We start from the raw sequence: 19865 nt of genomic DNA on the forward strand, positions 1-19865 counted from the left end.
ATGTTTATTGTTTTTAGAAAGCTAAAAAAAAAAGTTGCTCATTTTTGACAGAGTTTTTTTCACTCACATGTCAAATTTTCAATTGTTGTTACTTACTGTTACTGTTGTTAGAGTCTACTATTAGCACCCAGGCGGCTTATTCAGATGACTGCTTTATGGATAATATATTACTGACAATAACTTGTCAGGCTCCTGAGAACTAAATATTGCTCTTACATCTAACTATGTACACTCGTCTAAGCAGGGATGACAAGCTCATGTTACTTTGTGGGATGCATACAACACAATTTGGTTTCATAAGTGGGCCAGACCATTAAAATTATGGCCCAATAACAAATAAAAAAGACAAGCATATTGTTGCTCTGAGGAATCATCATGGCAGTTGGCTATTCAATTGGCTATTCAGTTCTCTATTAAGATAGGGCTTTATCTTATTATGGAAAGTGTCTTAATGTGGATGTTGTTGTTAACAGGTACTATATAAATAGAACTGAAGTGAAGAAAACGTCTTGCTGTGAACCCACTAACAGAAAGCTCTGTGTTAAACTGTGAAAAAAAGAACATTTCTATTGGTTAGAGGGACACTTACAATAAAAAAAAACAAAAAACACTTAATTACTCCTCAGCTGTAAAAGGCTGACTGGATATTGTTGTTACCCTGCTGGGTTGCCAGGCGTGCGATGTGGACACCTATGTTTGTCAATGTCAATAGCTACTAAAAATCTCAGACACTTTTGAATCTGAGTGACCTTCATCTCAAAGTCAAGGTCAAACATCAAGTTTTCTGAAATTCTTGTGAATGATTTAAGAAGGAAATCACCATTGGTGAATCTACTAACTTTGGATGAGTGTAGATCCCAGTGTCCTTGACCTCAAGGTCAGAGGTCACATGCCAGGTTTTGTGAAACTCTTTTGAATTTGATAACTTGAGAATGCAGTGACATAGGATTTTGAAATTGACACCATATGTGTATCTACTAAAAGGTTGATGGGTAGCACTGGTGTTGCCACTATGTTTTTTCTTTAATGTTATGCCTTATCGTTTTCTTTCTTCCTTCGGTGTAGTACGACAGGCCATGGATGATGTCTTTGTTAGTGAGAAGGTTGTAAAGCTGATGAAAAGCATTAAAATAAAATCAGATAGTTCTGCCCTTGCAATTCTCACAGTTTCAAAAGTCACCCCGCCTTACACAAGCATTTCTACTTGTCTAAGTAGAAATGCTTAGTAGATTCTAAGTATGTAGTTGACATGAAAGTGCAACAACTTCAGTTTTTCTCTTTACTTTTTGAAGTCTTAACCTTCAAAAAGTGTTTAATATGTTTTTTCTCCATCACTGAATACAAGCAATCATTTTGCCACGTACGTGTCTCTGTCTCTGGCTTTATTCCACTGCTGTTTAGAATAGCGTGTCTTAACATCTGTTGTGATTGTATTTATTTAAGGTTTCACTTTTAGTTCAACTAAACCAAAGCAATTTTCCAAGTATTTCAGAGCTCTGATTGCTATTTGTTTTTCGGTTTTTATTCGATACCGCTTTTAATATGTCTGAGATGAAACATTTCAGCAAATGCAAGCATCTCGCTGACACATATCACGAGAAGATTAAAAAAATGCTGCCTCACACCTCTTCGCAGAGCTTCACACATTCAGTAAAAATCACTTTCTGTTAATCTGAATGTGTTCTGCACACACGCACACTTCACCCGCTCTGATATTAACACCAATTGGTCTTAATTAGCCTAGTCCCATTCAGCCTGCTGTGTTTCCTGCTAATTACTGTGAGTGTGTGTCTTTCTGTCAGCACAATCAATTGCAGTCTGTTTCTTTTCAGACTGTCAATTAAATTAACGATAGCAGATGTTTAAACACTTTGGAAAAATATTAAAGCTTTCCTTTCCTTTTTTTCCTTTTTCGGCTCTATTTTTAGACTTTTGTGAAATAAAACATAAAAAACATGGACCATATAAAATTAACTTTGTACACATATATATAACTGTGATAAATCAGCAATGATATCGTTGCCTGTCACCCAGGTGACACACTGGGTGTTACCCAGTGTTACTGGGTGTAATGTCCTTCATATTTTATTGGTATTTTCGGTATAGTGTCAGTGGAGCTTCTGAAAGACACCCTAGTAAAAGCTGATTTTATTGATCACCTTGATGTTTTTCCCTACCGACTTCTCTAAAAAACACAGGGATTAATGCATAAAAGCTCATTGTTAGCTCTGTATTCATATTATTGGCTTAGTAGTTGCATAATTCACATTTGCAAATAAACTTTATTTATGTTAGACTGAGCCTTGGTGCAGGCCCTCAGTTCATCCTCTGGATGAAAGAAGCTATTTTAGCTCCCATTTTAAGTCAGCTGTCTTCCGATTGGCTGCCCCATATAAAACACGAGGTGAAACAACACCTGGGCAGGGATTCTGTGAGCTACCATGAGATGACCGTGATCCCACAAAGAGCCCTGAGTAGTCTGAGTGTTTGGAGTGTTTGGCTCACATGGATTACTTGTACATGCTCTGAGCTTATCATTTGAAACTTTGGCCATGTTTTATGTGAACATTCACCATGGAAACTAGAGTTATATTACAGGAAAGAAGGAGAAGTAAAGTAGGCCTCTTTTATGCCACAGTTACACAGCTAAATATAGAGACCACGTTTTTGACCACTCACAGTCGGTTGCCATCTTCAAACATATTTTAGTAGATCAAGATAAACATAATAATAATAATAATAATAATAATAATAAGGTCTGTGAAGGTTCTCATTATATATTCAATAATATATAATGTAGTAGATCACCCTGCTATCAGTCTGTAATTAAACGGGGTCAAGTTGGCAATTATGTGATAATATAGCAATTAACAGTAATGACTTAGTGATGATCACAAAACTCTTACTGTCTTACAAACTTATTGTCATGTACTGTTGTTGATATTTACAGTACATACACAGAAATTCCCATTAAAAAATAATTCACTACTTACATGGACTGGATCTTATATAGCCCTAGATGTGTCTCATTCACTCCAGCACTTTTTTCTATGACATGTGTACTATCAACCTAACATTCACACTCCAGTGGATGGATAACAGAACAACTTGGGGTTAATATCTTGCTCGAAGATATTTGACATGCAGACTGATGCAGCCAGGGATTGAACCCCCAACCATCCAGTTGGTAGATAACCTGGCCTACCTCATGAGCTCCAGGCAACCGGATGCTGCCACAAATAGTGACACATTTGCTTTAGGATGGCATTTTAACCCTTTAAAGCCGGTCGGAGCGGACACGCTCCATTTTGCTTAACTATTTTTAAATCCCGGTAGCACTGCAACCACGTAAGCTAGCGCAATAATTTTTTTTGCATATGAAACCGGAGGAGTTGTACTTACATCTGATGCCATCAGCTTGTCCTAGGTCACGTATCCTTCCACATATAGCTTTGCAAAAACTGCATAAAAAGCACTTGCAGCAACAAATACATAATATTCCAGAAACAGGCTTTGCCGATCCGATCAGCTGTTTGTAACACTTCCTACATCCATCAGCGTGAACTATCGCATGTCCGGCATGACCTGCCCGAAACCGGAAGTGACGTCATTTTGCGGAAATGTAGTTTTTTACCATCGTGGCCTTATGAGCCTATACTGGTGTTTTTAAAAGTTATGTTTGACTTTATGACTTTCTGTGTCGTTTCTGGGATGCTGAGGACTCATATTGCACTGCTGGATTTTATTTTGATGCATATGCTGTTATTTTGCAAATTTGCACTATAATATATTTTTTCGTTTTTCCTGCAGTATATGAAAATTGGTGTATCTCAAAAATAAAACTATGAAGACACTTAAAATAAATTTCCTTTGGTGGGAAACTAGTTTGTGCAACTTTTTTGTATTTACAGTTTTGAGGGATAAGCCTCTTAAATTTCTCTAACTACAAATATATGTTAAAAACTCAAAAACGATTTTAAATTTGTTTGTAGTTTATTGCAAGTTTTTGCAATTTATGTAATTACTATGCACTTAATGCAGACATATCATTAAAATTTGGGCTATAATGGTTGTATTGATGTATAGCAACTTGAAATGCTCCAAAAAATGGCTCCACAGCATGTAAAAATATACTATAAGCTCTGGCGGACTTGGTTCTATGGTAGGTCTTAAAGGGTTAACTGTACAATGTGCTAAGTATTTGGCAGCAGTGGAATACAATCAAAGTACAACCACTGAAGTCAAATCCACTATTACAAACAGATGCATCCCAGACGAGTTGCGCTCATCAGCACAGACTGACTTAGAGTGCTTGTAACATGTTAGAGTACTATTATTTGCAAACCTTCACCAATCTGTCTGAGCGTGATTGCAGTGAGTCTGACTTAAACTGTGATTGTTTCGACACAGGTTGCCTCCCACTGGTTCACTTGTGCAACCGCCTCTTGATCAAAATTTTAAGCCATCCTGTTTTTATTGCGTGTCTAGTGTGACAGAGCAGCTGAATTCAAGTAATGCTGAACTATTTCAAAATAAAGTATTCCAGTCAATGACTCCTATTGTTGCTGTTGTAGTTTCTTTGAGCACTTCTTTTTATGATCTCTTAACAAGCAAGAAAAAAGATGTTTAATTGAAGTGATTTCCTTCTGCTGCCCGTTGACTATGGATTGGTTGGTGCGTGTGGTGAGCTCAGCTGGGAGATAGAGGGATCATGGGAGTTTTAACTCAATGAGACACAGAGGGTGGACAGCAGGTGAGGCTTGTTAATAAAGGCTTAATGCTAAACATGCACACACTGCTGTCCAGCTGGTGTCAGAGCTCACTGCAGATGGGACCTTAACAAACGGTGTGCCTACATGCATTGCTAATTTCGGGGGCTGCACAGTGTTGTAGTGAGGACTCCGAGACGGGGGTCGGGGTGGAGCCAGTATTTCATGCTGTTGACCAGCCCACTTTTTGTGGTGAAACAATAAGATAAATTAAGCTGTCGTTCAGTTCTTATTGTCCAGCAGTTTTTATTGAGTTAATATTTAATATTAGTGATTGGAAGTTGATATTGATATGCTAATCTATTACTTCAGGATGACTCTCATCTAACTCGTCTGTCTGCCTTTCTTTCTCTTTTTTCCTTTTCTCATCATCAGACTCTCAGCACTGAATGGTGTTGAGAGCCACAAGCACACAGCAGAGACTTTACATCACAGAGCAGCTACTGATTTTGTATTATTATTGAGTGACTGCACATAAAAATACCGCTCTTCAAAATGTCATCAAAGAATACTTTTATTTTTATTTAAATGATCTTAGAGGCACCCTGCCTCTCACTCTGTGTTATCTGAATGAAGCTCCAGCCTTGCCTTCTTAAATGCTTGGAAAAGTATTTAGGAAAACAGATGGATGGATTGAAATTTTGAGGCAAATTGTGCGAGACATTGAGTTACACGAATAACAGCCTGTTTGACTAAACTGGGAATTGTTGCTTGGTAAATTTGCCAGTGTTGTTGTCAGTAACAACTTACAGACTTGATGTTTGGGTTAAGCCAGCTCTAGTGTTTTTAGTGATTGACATGTCCATCGTCCCAACAATGATTTTTGTTTCACTTTTGAGATTTTAAGGTAATTGCACTGACACTAATCATGACGATTATTCTCAATGTGCACAGAGACAACAAAAAACTGGTTTCCAGTCAAAGGTATGTAAAAGAAAAAAACAATCAGTAAGTTGCTGATCAGACAGGAAGTGGTGCCAAAGTCTGGTGTAGCTCTGGGAGTCAAGAAGATATGAAGAAAGTGGCTGTGTGCTGCTTCTGTCAGGTTTCAGTTAGGTCACTTTGAGATGAGTCAGCTTGTGTGATGATCAGAGATGGGCAGTAACGCGTTACTGTAATCTGATTACTTTTTTTCAAGTAACGAGTAAAGTAAGGGATTACTATTGCAAAAACGGTAATTAGATTACCGTTACTTTCCCGTAGGAACGCTGCGTTACTGCGTTACTAAAACCGTGATTTCTTTGCGAGAATGTCTCATGACAGTGACGTAAGCAAGTGCGACGTTAGTGACAACAGCTGTGTGCAGATCAACAATGGATAATATATCGAGTGCAGGAGAGAGTATGAGCGTGCAGCGTTTAAAGCGTGGAAGTACTGACCTTACTTTGAGTTTGATTCCATAAAAAGTGACAAAAACATTAGCGTCCATCGTGCGTGGGGAGAAAACTTATTTTTACAGCGAAAAAACCCCTAAACTTCCGAGCAAGCACCGAGTAGCTATGACGTAATGGGAAACTCACAGAGAAACTCGCGGATTCTTCCATTGACCGTGGCACACCTGCACCAGGGTAAACCTCCGCCTACCACAGTCCTGCTTTACAGGTGAAAATAGAGCAACAGGACCGCTGAGTCTTTGACTTTATTTATTTTCTGCTGTGTTTTACTTGCATCTATTTGAAAGACTGAGTGTAAACACAAAAAATATTTTATTTTATGTGCTGGAATGTGCAGAAAATAGGTTTAAATGTTAAACTAATTTCTTCAAGTCAGAGAATGTTGCATATAATTAAATTTTTGCTTGATGCATAAAGTTAAAAGATTAAAACTAATAAAACAAGTTTTAAAAAGAGACTTTTCCATTTGATTACATTTTGTATGATGGATTATGCAGAAAAAGTAGAATTGGGCTGAAAGATCTATCGCTTTATCACCTCTTCAGGTTGTAAATCGTGTTTTTAAAAAGTAACTAAGTAATTAATTACTTTTGAAAATAATACTTTTTTGGGGAAGTAATCAGTAATTAGTTACTGATTACTTTTTTCAAGTAACTTGACCAACACTGGTGATGATGCTTACTGGGTGACAGTGTGAGCTTTGAGTCAGTGTGTAAGGGATCAGACCTCCATTTAACTCTATCAAACTTTCCTTTTCTGCTTCACTTTTCACTGCTTCCTGCTAACTTAGCACTTCTTTTCCTCGAGTTCATTCTTGGAGGTTCTACAACTTTTTCAAGCCTAACAAGCAGAAATTTTCAGCCTTCAGCAATCACAAACATTTGCTCCAGAAAATAGTGCATACATCCAGGTTTCTTCTTTTTCTTTTTCTCCTTCTTTCTTGTGTTATTTGTCTTTCATTTCAACTCAGTTAAATTAATGACATTCAATTACATCCAATTTTATTCACAAAAACACTCTTGGTATTCTAGTCTTGTTTTATTTAATTTTAAACAAGCTTTTTAAAATTTTTTCAACAGATTTTGATTCAATATTTGATATCAACCTCAACCCTTTCTCGTGTTTGTGTCAGTGTTGATGGTATACTTGCACATAAACCACTATATTGGACACTGATGTGTCACTCGATACCGTGCCACCCACTCAAAACGTATGTTGTCCACCTAAGTAGACATGTAAAAAACTCTTTGAAAAGTACATGCTTAAAAAAAATTAAGTTCAAAAATCTTTTTTTCATGCCCAAAGATGAATAAAAAAACGTAACAACTGAAAACGTCTGAATTCAAAGATTAAGGGCTCGTACCCAATACTCGGCAAATGGATGCCAAATAAGTGCAGGAATTCTTATAGAAACTTAGTGTACACAATGTACAGTATATGTACAACAGACAGAGCTCTGTTTTTGGTCACATCGCTGTGCCCCATATACCACACAGACATATAAACAGTCTCTCTCACCATCTGAAAAACCCCGAACGTTGACTAGTCCTTACTCACTATGACCTATGTTATATTATCAGAGCGTTCTCACTCCCGAGGCGTAACATGTCGACGTTTTGTCACGTCCCGCGGCGTTCCTAAGGAACGCGAAAGGAGACCTTCGGCGTTCTTATGGTATGCGGCGGGTTATGGCTGGAATCCAGTGCAATGACGCTCCCGCGGTAGTAGACGTTCCAGCCCTGTATTCCAGCCCTAAACCTAACCTTATCCCTAGCCCTGACCATAACCTTATTCCTGACCTTAACCAGGACTTTAATGATGTTAAATAGCGTGTTTCTAAGCGATTTGAAGAAAAAGAGCGAACATGTGTAGGTTCAGTCCAGACGGTTCTCATATTTCCTCTTTTTCCGAGGTCGTCTTTTAGGAACGTGGTGGGTAGCCGAAAACGTAATATGGTGACGATTTGTCACCTAGCGTAAAATGTTACGCTTTGGGAGTGAGAACGGGTTGATATTATAATATCTACACCCTCGCATGGCTCTCAGTCAGTCTGAAAACTGCATCTCAATGCAACTCTAAACCTAAACACAATATAACTGCAATAATGATCACAGCACAACAGAAAATAATTTGAATTTAAAAAACATTAGCAGTATGCCTCTTTGCACTCTCCGTTGCTGTACTGAAAAAATCTAACTTTTAAATAAGTATGAACAACTTTACCGCTCAGTATGCGGGCAAAGACTACAAATAATTCAGTATACTTAATAAGGCTTAACACCTGCAACAAATGACAATAAATGCACTGATTTATATTAAGCAAGGCCGTTGTTTGCATAAAACCAAGTTGTTAAAAGATTTGAGTTGAGTTAAAACATACTTTTACCGTCAAAATATTAAAACTCTGCAAACATTTGACTTTAAAAATCTTTTGAAGTGACTAATTTCCTCTATTATTTTTCTTTTGTCAACTTTTCAAGCTTTACATGGTTGAAATGCTGTTTTTTTCCATTTAGCAACACATCATTGGTTTATTTCCTGATATGTTGCTGCTGTCTGCTTTCATGGTTTGATTGTGACAGAGATGGGTTTCCTTTTTTGGGCATCTTTTTCCTTCCTCTTCCTTCCTGCTGCCTTCTTTCAGTCAAGCTGATTCTCTGCTGGCAGGCAGCAGCTGGCAGAGACTTCAAACACACACACAGTATCTGGACGTTGTCCAGGGTCGTAATGCAGTCGTTTTTTTTTTTTTTTCCAGACACTAACCCACAGTGTCAGCCACTGTGAGAATGCGTGCGTGTGTGTTCAGATGGTCTTGGCTGTTGTCCACCTTGCTGTCACCGACTCTCATCTTATCATTTAAACTCCTGGATGGCTCTATATCCTTCCACTTCTTTACCCCTGTGACAAAACTGACTAGGGCGTGTCTTCCATAGAGGTCTTTCGATGGCTTTTCTCTCCTTGCTAACAAATTTGTGATCTGGACCAGGTCTGAAGTATTTTGTTTTGTCTTGTACTGTTCTGTTAAGTGTTGAATATTTATTCTACTGCAGTGTGTTAATTAGCTGCTCCAGCATTCAGGTCAACATGTTTTAGGATCTTGTAATCAGCGGAGACTGCTATGGATCAGGATCAGTGTGATTCTATATGGTTTGAATTATTGACCTTTATTTGCTTTTGAAGACAAAAGCATATAAGTACAAAAATATTGTGAATGCCACGAGATTAACAGGTCTTAGAGTTAGTTACTGAAGACTTGAAGGATTTTAAACATCTAAAATTGAATGCATAACCAAAGCCTACACGATTTAGTAATATTTCATATTGCATGTTGCTCATTTTTCAGTTTAGCTTTTTATCAGGATTAAACTGAACAAACACACAGCATCTCAGCTGTTGAATTTCAAGTTTCTATCATCATCATCAGTTCTACTTCACTAGTATGATCTGGGTGAAATGCTGCTTTCTTGATTGAATATATACAGGCATGCAGGGATAAAGGAAGATAGGATATCTCTGAGTCTGAGCCCCTGTTTACTGTAGAGTGACTGTCATCAGTTTTCATAGAGAGACACATCAAGCAACTACAAAGAAATGTGAAATTACATCAAAAAGGAACAAAGGGACCAAAAAAAACCAGAAGCCAAAAGTCCACAAACGGAAAACTAATCCAATACAAAGAGACACAAATCAATCACAAAGAGACCCAAAAAACACAGTAGCAGCAAAAATTACAAAATCTCCAAAACAGAGACACAGAAGTGAGACCTCAAGCAGCTACAAAGAGATGCAAAATGACCAGAATGAATTGTAGATTCAGAAGAACAGCCACAATTACCACAAGGTAACAAAAAATAAATAAAAAATCACAGACACTCAAAATGACCACAAAGAAGCACACCAGCTGCAGAGAGTTGTAAACAGACCATAAAAGTGTAAACACACAATAAAAAGAGACAAGTACAAAAAAATGTAAAATGACCGCAAAAAGGTGACAATCCACACCAGGGAAAAAGAATCAAATGCAAGAAATGCTAAAAAACAACAACCACAAAGACACAAAATGACGAGTGAAAATCGTGAAGAAGATTGATAATCCACAACCTGAGGAAGAAAGAAGAAATCAAGCACATGTCAACAAACACACCTGCCTACGATACTGTAAGCAAAAACCAATGGGACCAAAAACAACCATATGACCACAAACAAGTGGAAATTCACAAAAATGAGCAAGAAATCAAACAAAAGGTGACAAATCAGTAAAAATTCACAGCAAAAGGAAAGAACAAAAGATTCACGTTCACCACAAAAAGATACCAAACTAGTGTGAAGAGATAGACTGACCACAATGACAGACAAAAAAAAATCCTACATGACAGGAAAGGGGTTAAAACACAAAACAGTAAATAACAGTAAATGATAAATATTCATCAATCACAAAGAGATAAAACACATTTCAGTCTGGCCAACTTGCTCCAAGCAGGGAGCGAGGTCTCATATCTCTGCCTGTCTAAAGGACTTGACATGCCTGACAGCATGTAAGTTCAGCGTTTGGATAATCTGTGTAGAAATGCACAAGTATTGTTCTTCGAAAAGCTCTTAACCTGTGTAATCAATATAGGGGCGATCGTGGCTCAAGAGTTGGGAGTTCGCCTTGTAATCGGAAGGTTGCCGGTTCGAGCCCCGGCTTGGACAGTCTCGGTCGTTGTGTCCTTGGGCAAGACACTTCACCCGTTGCCTACTGGTGGTGGTCAGAGGGCCCGGTGGCGCCAGTGTCCGGCAGCCTCGCCTCTGTCAGTGCGCCCCAGGGTGGCTGTGGCTACAATGTAGCTTGCCATCACCAGTGTGTGAATGGGTGGATGACAGGTTGTGTAAAGCGCTTTGGGGTCCTTAGGGACTAGAAAGCGCTATACAAATACAGGCCATTTACCATTTTACCATATATATCAAATGCATTTATCTGATTTTAAACTGCTGTCAAGACTGCTCATTATCACTCTCTCTACAGTCCTTTTATTTTACTTGTTTTTTCAGAGTCTTTGCTTCTGACATATTTTAAGTGTCAGGAAATAAAATCAGTGAGGAGAGAAATCAGATGCAAGTGGAAGGTTTTCATATTTTGTCAAGTTGACACAAACAGTTATTCATTATGTTTTCTAATGAATCTTGAAATTGGCACGAAAATGCTGGTAACATTCTCCGTACTCACGTTTAATCATCTTATTTTGCCCAACAAAAGTCCAAAATTGAAAGACATTACATTTATTGACTATAAACATTAAAATGTGAAAATTATCAAATGTGAAAAGCTGAAAGTGGAGAACTGTCATTCTCAGAAATCCTTTAAATGACTCATTTACTGATTATAATAATTGCCGCCTGTCAGCAAATCAGTAAAACCAGAATTTCTTCAGTTTCACTTTTTTTATTAACTTGTTGAGATTTTTGTCTATTCCCCATACATTTATAATACATATTTAATATATATTAATTTGTATATATTCATTTTATGCTGAATTCATACATATTCTGTGTTATGAGGACAAGATTTTCTCGGTGTACTAACACTTCAAGAAAAATATATGACTTTCTTTTAACAGAAAAAATCCTAAAAGTTCATAAAAAAATACAGTGGGGCAAAAAAGTATTTAGTCAGCCACCGATTGTGCAAGTTCCCCCACTTAAAATGATGACAGAGGTCAGTAATTTGCACCAGAGGTACACTTCAACTGTGAGAGACAGAATGTGAAAAAAAAATCCATGAATTCACATGGTAGGATTTGTAAAGAATTTATTCGTAAATTAGGGTGGAAAATAAGTATTTGGTCACCTCAAACATGGAAAATCTCTGGCTCTCACAGACCTGTAACGTCTTCTGTAAGAAGCTTTTCTGTCCCCCACTCGTTACCTGTATGAATGGCACCTGTTTGAACTCATCATCTGTATAAAAGACACCTGTCCACAGCCTCAATAGAATAGAATAGAATAGAATAGAATTCAACTTTATTGTCATTGCACATGCACAGGTACAGGGCAACGAAATGCAGTTTGCATCCATCCAGAAGTGCTTTAGTGATATAGATATATTACAATATATATTAGCAATAATATAGATATGTGAGTATATTACAGAAATGGGTCTATTATGTTATAATGTACACGGTATGAAGTATGTTGTGAATATTCTATAACTATAAGTATGTACAGGCTGTAGTGAGTACAAGCTATGTACAGGATATGAACAGGATATAAATATGAAAAACTATACAGAATATGAAATAAATAACTTTACAGAATCTGGGATATACAGCTATACAGAAATGGGAACTATGCAAGTTGTAAACAGTTGTAGGATTAAAAATTATCGAATGTACAGAATGATTATTTACACAGAGCTATACAGTAGTGCAGTTAAGATAAGTGAGGGTGTAGATAGTTTCTACAGAGGCTATATAAAGTGCTAGTGGTTGTGAGTGGTGGTTCAGTCCATGTTATTATTGTGTTTGAGGGTACAGTTGTCCATTGTGGGTGTGTGTATGTTCAGTCCATGAGTTTAACGTGGGTCAGATGTCAGGAGGCAGAGTTCAGGAGTCTGACAGCTGTGGGGAAGAAGCTGTTCCGGTACCTGGTGGTCTTAGTCCGGAGGCTCCTGTGGCGCCTCCCAGAGGGCAGGAGGGTGAAGAGTCCATGTGATGGGTGACTGGGGTCTTTGATGATTTTTTCCCAGCCCTTTTCAGACACCGCTTCCTCAAACAGTCAGACTCCAAACTCCGCCATGCCCAAGACCAAAGAGCTTTCGAAGGACACCAGGAAAAGTATTGTAGACCTGCACCAGACTGGGAAGAGTGAATCTACAATAGGCAAGCAGCTTGGTGTGAAAAAAATCAACTGTGGGAGCAATCATCAGAAAATGGAAGACATACAAGACCACTGATAATCTCCCTCGATCTGGGGCTCCACGCAAGATCTCATCCCGTGGGGTCAAAATGATCATGAGAACGGTGAGCAAAGATCCCAGAACCACACGGGGGGACCTGGTGAATGACCTGCAGAGAGCTGGGACCAAAGTAACAAAGGTCACCATCAGTAACACACTACAACGGCAGGGAATCAAATCCCGCAGTGCCAGACGTGTTCCGCTGCTGAAGCCAGTGCATGTCCAGGCCCATCTGAAGTTTGCCAGAGAGCACATGGATGATACAGCAGAGGATTGGGAGAATGTCATGTGGTCAGATGAAACCAAAGTAGAACTTTTTGGTATAAACTCAACTCGTCGTGTTTGGAGGAAGAAGAATACTGAGTTGCATCCCAAGAACACCATACCTACTGTGAAGCATGGGGGTGGAAACATCATGCTATGGGGCTGTTTTTCTGCCAAGGGGACAGGACGACTGATCCGTGTTAAGGACAGAATGAATGGGGCCATGTATCGTGAGATTTTGAGCCAAAACCTCCTTCCATCAGTGAGAACTTTGAAGATGAAACGAGGCTGGGTCTTCCAACATGACAATGATCCAAAACACACCGCCCGGGCAACAAAGGATTGGCTCCGTAAGAAGCATTTGAAAGTCCTGGAGTGGCCTAGCCAGTCTCCAGACCTCAACCCCATAGAAAATCTGTGGCGGGAGTTGAAAGTCCGTGTTGCTCGGCGACAGCCCCAAAACATCACTGCTCTCAAGAAGATCTGCATGGAGGAATGGGCCAAAATACCAGCTACTGTGTGTGCAAACCTGGTAAAGACCTATAGTAAACGTTTGACCTCTGTTATTGCCAACAAAGGTTATGTTACAAAGTATTGAGTTGTATTTTTGTTATTGACCAAATACTTATTTTCCACCCTGATTTACGAATAAATTCTTTACAAATCCTACCATGTGGATTCATGGATTTTTTTTTTCACATTCTGTCTCTCACAGTTGAAGTGTACCTGTGGTGCAAATTACTGACCTCTGTCATCATTTTAAGTGGGGGAACTTGCACAATCGGTGGCTGACTAAATACTTTTTTGCCCCACTGTATGTCTGGAAGAGTTTGTGGTCAAATAATAAAGTGAAGACTGGCTTCATGTTACAGATGAAATATGAAGATAAAGTGAGTGAGAGGCAACAAAGAGAGAAGAAGAGAGTAGAGACGAAGGCTGAGCAGAGACTGATAGCATCAAACTGCAGGACAACGAGGACAAGGACAAGCTGATGAAGTGACTGGCTCTGAGCGTGTGTGTGTGTGTGTGTGTGTGTGTGTGTGTGTGTGTGTGTGTGTGTGTGTGTGTGTGTGTGTGTGGTGGAAGTGAATACAGATAGAGCTGTCAAGATAGTGAGTTACTGATAGAGAGAGAGGGGGACGACTGCTGAAGGAGAATCAATAAGAAGGAAACCATGAAGGAAAAGAGAGCGCAAAAGAAGAAATAAGAAAGGGAGAAGGAGCAAGATTGAGATAAACAAGGGATGATGTGTGGGGAAGGAAACTAGGATGTTTTGGAAGGAGTGAAGGATCCTCAGGTATGGGTGGGGGATTGGCTGCAGGCGGAGTTACCTGTGATACCTGTGATGTTGCTCTTCTACAAGATTCTTTTCTGTACTGTAAGTGTGCTGTTAATGTTATTGTCTCTCAGTATAACACACTTTAATACTTTTAAGGCCTTTTGTTTGTTAATAAAAGGCCCTTAAAATGACTTTAAGCACCCTTAGCCACGCTCTCTTAGCCTCAATATGACAGATGGGTTTGCAGGGTATCTGCCAGGTGTGTTGTTTGGAGAGATGAAGGTGGGAAATTGTTGTGAGTAACAGCTTTGTAGCAGCTAACGAGCCTAAATTAAGAACAATTAACTTGATTCTCACCATTTTTTTTTTGAAGAGCAAGTGTTAAGTACATTAGAATAAAGTACCTTTGGTTAATTTGAGTTGTACTGCACATGCATCTATAAATACATATATTGGGAATCCGTTGTTGGTTGACAAATGTTTCAATTAAATCGTTTTATCCACTGACTGTGATGTTTGTTGGCATCCACCTTGTGCGTATAGTGTGGTTTCAGATTCATTCTGGTTCTGTTTTTGCCTTTTTTGTTGAGTTCAGTTTTATTGATAAAGTGCCAATCCACAAGATAAGTCATTTCACGGCTCTTGTTATAGTGAGGTAAGGAGAAACCTGATAATTTGCAATGAAAACACACTCAGCACTATATTGTTATACGAGAAAAGGATGTTGCTTTGCTGAAAGCAAATCCCAGTTCTTAGAGATAAAGACTTTTTTATGAAGTGCTGTTCGTTTTATTTCTCCGGTCCCAATTGGAACAGGCCCAACTGGGATTAACTTTTATACAGAAGTTTTTGCTCTGATTAGTTTTCCTATAGGAGCAACTGAAATGAAAAACAGAAAAAAAGAACATCTGCTGCTCTTCAAAGTCAACTCTGCGCTGTGACGCTGTGACTCCAGGTCGTTCTAAAGCCTCCATTCAGGTTTTCCGGGAAATGCGGAGACGTTGAACGGCGGCTTTGACTGAACAAACTGCCTCTCTGATCACGATGAAAGACGTTTAAGCAGACTCAACATCAAAGAAGGGAGGAGATGCCGCCACTGCTCGCCTTTCAGCAGATTAAAGAAAGTCTATAAACCTGAAAACAAAGAATACAGCAGGTTCCTGTGGCTTTGATAGCAGTGATGAGTTATCCTGCTGAGTGAAGCTCTACAGGTTGGGGGTTAATACTCAGAGCCACACTCTCTTCTCTGAAGAGACATGTCTGGCAGAGCTAATGACAAACATGGATAAAAACACGAAGCAAAAAGAGGATAAAGCATTAGAAAATGTATTAGAATTCTAGTCCTGATTGATCTGCTTTAGAAAACAGAACAAAGCCCTGAGTAAGGCATTATTGGTTTGGAGTTCAATTTTGGAAAAAAATGACAGGAACAAAAGTACATAAAGCTACAAAAAGAAGCAACAAGATGCACCTTTAACTTCAGTCATACTATATATGTACATATAATGCATTTACTGTCACACTGTGTGGGCAGTTACTGGGTTTCAATCAGTGGTAGATGTTTTGACCTGTGCTACGGTATACAAATTGCTGATTCCTGGGGAGTTTATTTATTAAATGAATTATTTCTACAATGTTTATGTTGGTTGTCTGTCTGCTTTTGTGATTGTCCAGTTTAACGGGCGGCATAAGTGTTGTCTTCCAGAAATGTGCCCTGGATGTATTTGTATAGAAAGAGAACAGTACAGACTGAACACTATCCCCTCTGAGGATCTTTTAGCAATTTTGTGCTTTGTATTTTTTATGATTTAAAATCAGCATAATATGAGATTTGTTTATATTTTTATTATTTATAAGTATAAATAATTAAATAGTGATTTGCAGATGTGTGTTAAAGCACACCTGTATTTGATGTAGATGAGTTTATTTGTCCTGTTGGTGTCTTGCTTCCCTCTAACTCCTTTTCGTCTCCTTTGCTTTTTCCTGCAGCCTCAGATGCCTCCTCATCTTCTTCCTCCTCGTCTGGTCTTGGAGGTTTTGTGGACTTCATTTTCACCCAGGAGCCTCAGGACACGGTGACAGTACGCGGCAGTGTGCTGCAGCTAGACTGCCAGGCACAGTCAGATGCTGTGGCAGGACCCCCCACCATCACATGGCGTAAAGATGGAGTGCTGCTTAGCACGGTGGTCGATGAGCGACGGCGACAGCTGAGTAACGGCTCGCTGCTGGTGCAAAATGTGATGCACTCGCGGCACCATCGGCCCGATGAGGGAGAATATCAGTGCCTCGCCACGCTGGATGGACTGGGAAGCATTGTGAGCCGGACAGCAAGAGTGACTGTGGCAGGTAAGAGACTACTTGTATCTACAAGTATCTATTCATTCAAACAGACTCATGAACTCAAAATGCAAAAATGTGATTTCATAGTTCACACTTAAAAGTAGTTGGTTTCTCAGTTTGAAGATCCTGTAATTTTTAGGAAACCATGAAATCATTTTCTTTCTCATCTCTACAATCATAACAAGTTCTGTAGATGAACCATTTTCACTCAGTTCCAGTTAGTTTAGCTTCTTCGATATAGTTTTGTGAGCTAAACCTTTGCTTTGTGAGGGCCAAATGCTCTGGAAACTTTTGATCCACAGTTGGCGGATGAAGATGCTAGATGTTGTTAGCTGTAATTGTGATTGGCTGAGTCTTTAGCAAATTGCTTTAGTCACCCATACTTTGTCTGCAAACACTCTTCAAAAGAAGGGCTTTGAAATAAAAGCTGTGCCTCACCATGCATTTATATCAAGTAGGTTAGACTATTGTAAAACTTTATTCGCAGTATAATGCAAATCATTGGAACAACAACTTCAACTCCATCACAATGCAGCAACCACTGTCCTGAAACTCACACGGAAATGTGAACATAACACTCCAGTACTGAAGTCCCTTCACTGGCTCCCAGTTCAGTCCTTTTAGAAAAGCAATGCAAGCTCACAATGCTTTGACCCGTCAGTACATCTCTGACTGGTCGGTCTCTATAACCCAATCAGACCTTTCAGGTCACCAGGTGCCGACCTGTGTTTTTTTTTTTTGTGTGTTCCCAGAATTAGATGTGTGCTCAGGGTTCTCTCACTGTGGTCTAGTTTGTTGGAACAAGCTGGCTGCTGACCTGAGGTCAATTACAACAGTGTGTGTTTAATTAAAAAAAACACACACTCAAAGATTTTATGTGATTTTATATAAATACACATTTTTCCAGAGGCCACTGACTGGTCCATGGGTCTGCTTGACTGGGGCTAACAGTCGATTTCACAGCAAATACCATCAACTTCCAGCAACCATTCACCAACTGATTGGGAAATACACATTATTCCCTCCAAATTCATGCTTGCCAGATGATTTCTAGCCCTCTGTGCTTTGAGCTTTAGCTGTTAGTAATTGTAGCTCACAAAACTTGGAGGTTTTTCTTATACTTGTGTGTGAGTTAATTTATCTTTAAACATATATTGATATACTTTATATTTGAATCTATTCATTTGAAGTTTAATAACTTTAGCCCTGTCCTCTGAACCTGCTAATATTAAAATATACAACAAATAAATAAACAGCACATTCGTGCTGTTAGAAGCCATGGTGCCCCTCAGGAGTCGTTTTCAATCTCCTTTTCGTTGTGTGACTGGTTTTCTAGTATGTCGCGCAAAAATAGAAAAAAAGAGAGTCATTCAATTGTTTTTCGTAGACAAATGAAATGGGATTTGGATGCTATAAATAGACTCAGAGTTGTATTAAAGATTAAAGCACAGATTGTTTTTGACTTTGTCTTTGACTGTCAACCATAATCACACCAGCTGGTATTTGTTGGAGTTGTAAGTTTGGGTTCTTGTGTATAGCCTCATGATTTTTGGTTGCTGATTTTGTTTTGTTTGTTCCAGTGATATCAACCATCATGCATTGTAAGAACACATCATTTGTTTGTGCATTTTGCTTGGATACAAAAAGAATAGAAGCGATCCAGCATGCACTGAATACGAAATCACTGGACTTGAAAATAAGAATAGAGCAACATTGTTGAAAAACCTTTCCTTCAACTGACAGATACAGATGTGTCTGAAACCTGGGCTTTGTAAACAGTAAATATTTGCATGTTGTCCACATGTGTATTTACATAACATACAATTTCTATACAACAGAAGAGAAAATGTAAGCATAAAAAAACTGAACAAATGGCAAGAGTGAAAGAAAGAAATAATGAGCAGAAGAAGAATGATATAGAAGGAGATGATTGAATGAATAAAGAGTATCGGAGAGGAGATTCCCCTCATTTAGATTAACATGGCCACAACACCTTCACCTCTCCTTGAAAGTTATAGCAACACAACACACATACACACACATGCTCCCATAATATTGCCGTTTCCATTTATTTTGCTGTTCATATTTACTTAATAACACCAAAGTAATTCACCTGTAATGTAATTTAGTAAGTGGAGCGAGGCTTAAGATCAATACAGTTTATGGAAGACATTAATAGAAAGCAGCTCTGAGGCTTTAGTGCATCACCATGACCATCAGTCTGCGCAGCCTGTTCTGTGTGCACTATGTTGTATGACAGCTTATTGAAAGTGTGATGGGATTAAAGACAAATGCAACTAATCAAATATTCTGTCACACAACAACACGCCAGAAAGTGACCCGTGCGTGACATCTCAACAGGTAAAGATTAATGCAGTCAAAAACAATTCAGAAAAAATAACATTCAGTAGCTTGTGAAGTTTAACATTTATATTGCAGATCTAAACAATTTGGAAAAAAGGAGAGCAGCTGCACAAGGTTTCAGACATTTATAATCGTGTAGTAGCTCATTGTTACTTTTACTTTTGGAGGTTTTTCATTGCCACACTGGTGGTTAGGCAGTTTATTGATACATGCTGGCAGTAGTATTTTTAAGTGGTTTTGCATTTTTTAAGTCAAAAAATAATCGTTATATTTATGAATCACTGATATTTTGTCTTTCTTTCTATTTGTGTCAGTGTGTTAAAAGTGCATAGCAGAGAAAGTGAAAAAGGCAAAAAATAAAAAAAACTATTTTGGGAAACTTTGAAGTGGCTACACCCATATATCCAAAATGTAACAGATTGAGATTCTAAATGAACTCACAGAGCAGTTAAATTATCCATTTAGCCCAAAATGTCTTTGTTGTTGTTGTTGTTTCTTGTTGTTTCTTTGCTTTTAACATA

At 38.6% G+C, this 19865-nt stretch overlaps 1 protein-coding gene across 2 annotated transcripts in view; it reads left to right on the plus strand.

Annotated features, from left to right (window-relative positions):
* The window catches only part of dcc (DCC netrin 1 receptor), a 350643-nt gene that overhangs the window by 90009 nt on the left and 240769 nt on the right, over window positions 1–19865 (plus strand). For both annotated transcript variants that reach the window (XM_085278885.1, XM_085278887.1), the window contains exon 2: window positions 16630–16986. In XM_085278885.1, coding sequence (XP_085135011.1) covers window positions 16630–16986 — 357 coding nt within the window. The remainder of the gene's footprint in view (window positions 1–16629; window positions 16987–19865) is intronic.

The sequence above is a fragment of the Mchenga conophoros genome, linkage group LG7 (genome assembly GCF_057382185.1).
Source record: "Mchenga conophoros isolate Kocher_MC1m ecotype Shallow Benthic linkage group LG7, M_conophoros_male_GT1.1, whole genome shotgun sequence".
In the NCBI taxonomy this organism is placed as follows: Eukaryota; Metazoa; Chordata; class Actinopteri; order Cichliformes; family Cichlidae; genus Mchenga; species Mchenga conophoros.